We start from the raw sequence: 3828 nt of genomic DNA, 5'->3' as shown, positions 1-3828 counted from the left end.
TCGAACTCCTGACCTTGAGCGATCCACCCACCTCAGCCTCCCAGAGTGCTAGGATTACAGGCGTGAGCCACCGTGCCCGGCCGATATCAGTTAGTTTTATGAAGTATAAATATTTATTTTACTTTACTACTAAAAACTTTGATGGCTCCACTATCACCTACTAGAGTCCAAGTGTCTTCAGTTTTCAGAGTTTCTCCATGATTTGAACTATCTACAAACCTAGCTTCATTTCCTATATTCTTGTTTTCTTCAAACTCATGCTTTTTCAATCATTGCATTTATTTGCACACGTCATTTTATCCAATCTGTCATATTTCCTTTACTTTAGGAAACTTTTCCTCAGTAGGAAAAGTTTAGTAGATTTCTTTATCCTGTAAGATTTTAATTTACATATTATCTCTTCTGGGAAACTTCTCTTCTTCCTTTCCCTTGAAGATGTTTACTTCTTATTTTAGGTATATGTCTTTGTTAATATGTTCTATTATTTTTCCCAAGAGTGCTTGGAATTATGGTTTTTCATGTTTAATATATGTGCTGTTTATTCCTATTTGGTTGTTAAAAACAGCATGGCTTGAGTTCCAGCTTTGATTTTCTGTTTAGTTTTAAGCCTCACAGGTTGAGGTTAGAGTCAAAGATTTCTTCTAGCTCCTAAAATAGTTCAATAATTTGACCTATTTCCTTGCTATGAGTTAATGGTAGAAACGAGGTCTATCATTTTAATATGTAATAGATACTTATCTGTCTTAAAATATTCAAAATGTATAAAGTACTTTAAAAAGAAATATTAAAATGAATAGTTATTGTTTATACTTTGCTTTAATAAGTAATCGTGGTCCAAGAGTATTTGAGAATAAATTTACCTCTTTCCAATGCATATTGGAAGTCTTAACTTTTAAAAGTACTCTATTGTGAGTTCATAATCATCTCAAAACATGTTATAAGTTAGGATTTTTTTTTTTTTTTAAGACAGTCTCGCTCAAAATCCTAGGCTCCAGTGATCCTCTTGCCTCAGCCTCCTGAGTATCTGGGGCTATAGGCGGGTACCCCCCGCCCGGCTAGTTTTTTCTATTTTAGTAGAGATGGGGTCTCCCTCTTGCTGAGGCTTGTCTCGAGCTCCTGAGCTCAAGCGATCCTCCCACCTTGGCCTCCCAGAGTGCTAGGATTACAGGTGTGAGCCACGGTGCTCAGCCAATAAGTTAGGACTTCGGATGTGAAGGTCCCCTCAATCACTGTACACTATTACAGCTCTAACAATAGAAGAAAATAGAATTGTATTCTAGCGTGACCTGTAGTTAGCACAAAAGCTGGTCACATTTATTAGCTAATGTCCACATAATTTTACAAGCTTATAATTCTGTGGTTGGTTGTATGTTTGCTGCTGCAGAGTTTAGAACATCTATGATACCTCACTTAGTCTTTGTTTTTTGCTAATTATATTTTTTTAATTTGGAAATTAAAGTGGATTAATGTTAATTATCTTTTGGTTTTGTTTCGGTTTTTTGTCAATACAACTTGTGAATCAAAGCTTCAGGTTAGGCCAGGCGTGGTGGCACATGCCTGTAGTCCCAGCTACTCAGGAGGCTGAGCAGAAGGATTGCTTGAGGCCAGGAGTTTGAGGTTGCTGTGAGCTAGGCTGACACCACGGCACTCTAGCCCAGGCAACAGAGCGAGACTCTGTCTCAAAAAAAAGGAAAAAAAGCTTCAGGTTAAATAGTCTTTTCTCAAGTGACATAACTTGTCTTTAATGGAAAAGGAATCACATTTTAAATGTAAATTTGTTTTATTTGGGGAAAAAAGAGGGTCTTAGGTAATTAAGAGCTGAGATACCATATCAAATATTATAACCGTATTGTCATGTCAATCCATTTTTTCCTCCTCATACAGTACAAACAAAATCCGGAAATGTTCAAACAGACAGCTCGACTTTGGGCACATGTGTATGCTGGAGCACCAGTTTCTAGTCCAGAATACACCAAAAAAATAGAAAACCTATGTGCTATGGGCTTTGATAGGGTAAGTACATGATACTTTGATTTTGATGTATTGATGGATTTAAAACTACTGCTGCAAATCCTTGGCTGACAAAAGTGGTTTTGAAAATAAGAAAATCTAATTTTGGTAAACAAATTTTGTTATTAAAATCAGTGATTTTTCTTTTTGCTGATTCCAGTCATTGATTTTTAGAAGCTTATATGCACCGCAAATACAAGGCAACTTAAAGAATAGAAATAAGATGTGATTTCTCAATATAAATGTTTTCTTGAGATTTGATTTTTTGTCCCCTTTTCTTCTCTACAGAATGCAGTAATAGTGGCCTTGTCTTCAAAATCATGGGATGTAGAGACTGCAACAGAATTGCTTCTGAGTAACTGAGGCATAGAAAGAGAGCTGCTGATATAGTCAAGCTTGCCTCTTCTTGAGGAGCACCAACATCTGTTATTTTTAGGATTCTGCATAAATTTCTTTTAAACTGGCATTCTTGCCTAATGATGTTATCTAGGCACCATTGGAGACTGAAAAAAAATCCCTGCTCTGTAAATAAAGCTAATTAAACGTCTGTGTAAATTTAAAAGGGGGAAATACTTTAATTTTTTTTCTTAATAGTGTAAAAATTCTTTGAGCTAAGCTAAAACCATGGAAAAACATGCTACTTTAGTGTTTAGCAGTGTACCAAGACTAGCAAGAGTTTGCTTCAGGATTTTGTTGAATAATTAAGATAATATTTTGAGTGTGTCAGGGCCATTCAAATTGTTGGTGTTGCATCACAGCTACCTTAACTGTTTTTAACATGGATCCTTTGTGCCTGTGAATTTACTTGCATGCTTGTATTTGACTTCTTAGGATGGGTAGCTGAAAAGACCACCATTTTAAGCATTTGAGAATTCTTAAATATGAGATTTATCTAGAATTGAAGATGGTGACCTATTCAGAGCCTTTTTGTCCTTGTCAACAGACTGGGACACCATATCTATTTTTCCTCTCTCACCACACACAGCTAACATTCTAATGGTAAATTTCTCTGTATTTGGTGGGGAAATGTGCCGAGGGACAGTATCCCTTGCTCCATTTTTAGGTCGTAGGTTTGGAATGTTTTGTCACAGTTCTTCAAACACTCTTAAAGTTTTCCTATGTAAGTAAGTAATAATGTAAAAATGGAGCCGCCAATTTTATTTCTTTTGTGAAAACAGTAAATTCTTGACATTACAGTATTCCCAGACTTAATGAAAGAACCCAACTTAGTTTTCCAGTGAATTTGACATATATTTTTAAACTGATGAAATTTTTCTTTGAGAACTGGCAAGGGTATAATCAACCGTTTCCAGTAGTTTTTAGCCTAATTTTGGGCTTTATAGAGATTGCTTTATTGGATACTTCAAAAGTCACTGTTGCTTGCACTTCCCCATATTGACACATGAAAGCTGTGTTGGTGTTTTCCTGTACATACTTCAAATGCACATAGGAATAGAAGTGTGTTATAAATTTAGCTTTCTTTATGATGTTTCTGATAATACGAGAATTGAAAACTTTACCTTCTCTTGTACATAGTCAGACTTTCTATTTGTATTAAAGTTACATTTCATTCTAAGTTCAAAGTTTGAAAATTATTAGTTTGCAAGCTCAAACACTAATGTGACCATTTTATGAAGGTTGGAGTGGATTTATGCAGGCAGTTCTATACATAGAAGTAGAATTCTTTTTACATTTTCAGGACCAATGCAAAATAACGAAAATGTAATGGACTCAGAATGAATTAAAGTAAGGCTGTATATTGAAAGTCATATTATAAAAGGTTTGCTTTCTTCAAGTGTTATTTAAGTTATAATCGTT

At 35.1% G+C, this 3828-nt stretch overlaps 1 protein-coding gene across 1 annotated transcript in view; it reads left to right on the top strand.

The window, feature by feature from the left end:
- Positions 1-2572, top strand: part of UBE2K (ubiquitin-conjugating enzyme E2K) — an 87449-nt gene extending 84877 nt beyond the window's left edge. Inside the window, exons 6-7 of the mRNA XM_012644502.1 lie at positions 1885-2013; positions 2299-2572. Coding sequence (XP_012499956.1) covers positions 1885-2013; positions 2299-2373 — 204 coding nt within the window. The 3' untranslated portion in view covers positions 2374-2572. The remainder of the gene's footprint in view (positions 1-1884; positions 2014-2298) is intronic.
- The last annotated feature ends 1256 nt before the right edge of the window (positions 2573-3828 follow it).

Source organism: Propithecus coquereli, unplaced genomic scaffold (assembly GCF_000956105.1).
Source record: "Propithecus coquereli isolate 6110/MARCELLA unplaced genomic scaffold, Pcoq_1.0 Scaffold213, whole genome shotgun sequence".
NCBI classification, from domain to species: domain Eukaryota; kingdom Metazoa; phylum Chordata; class Mammalia; order Primates; family Indriidae; genus Propithecus; species Propithecus coquereli.
This window is presented reverse-complemented; position numbering and strand designations above follow the sequence as displayed.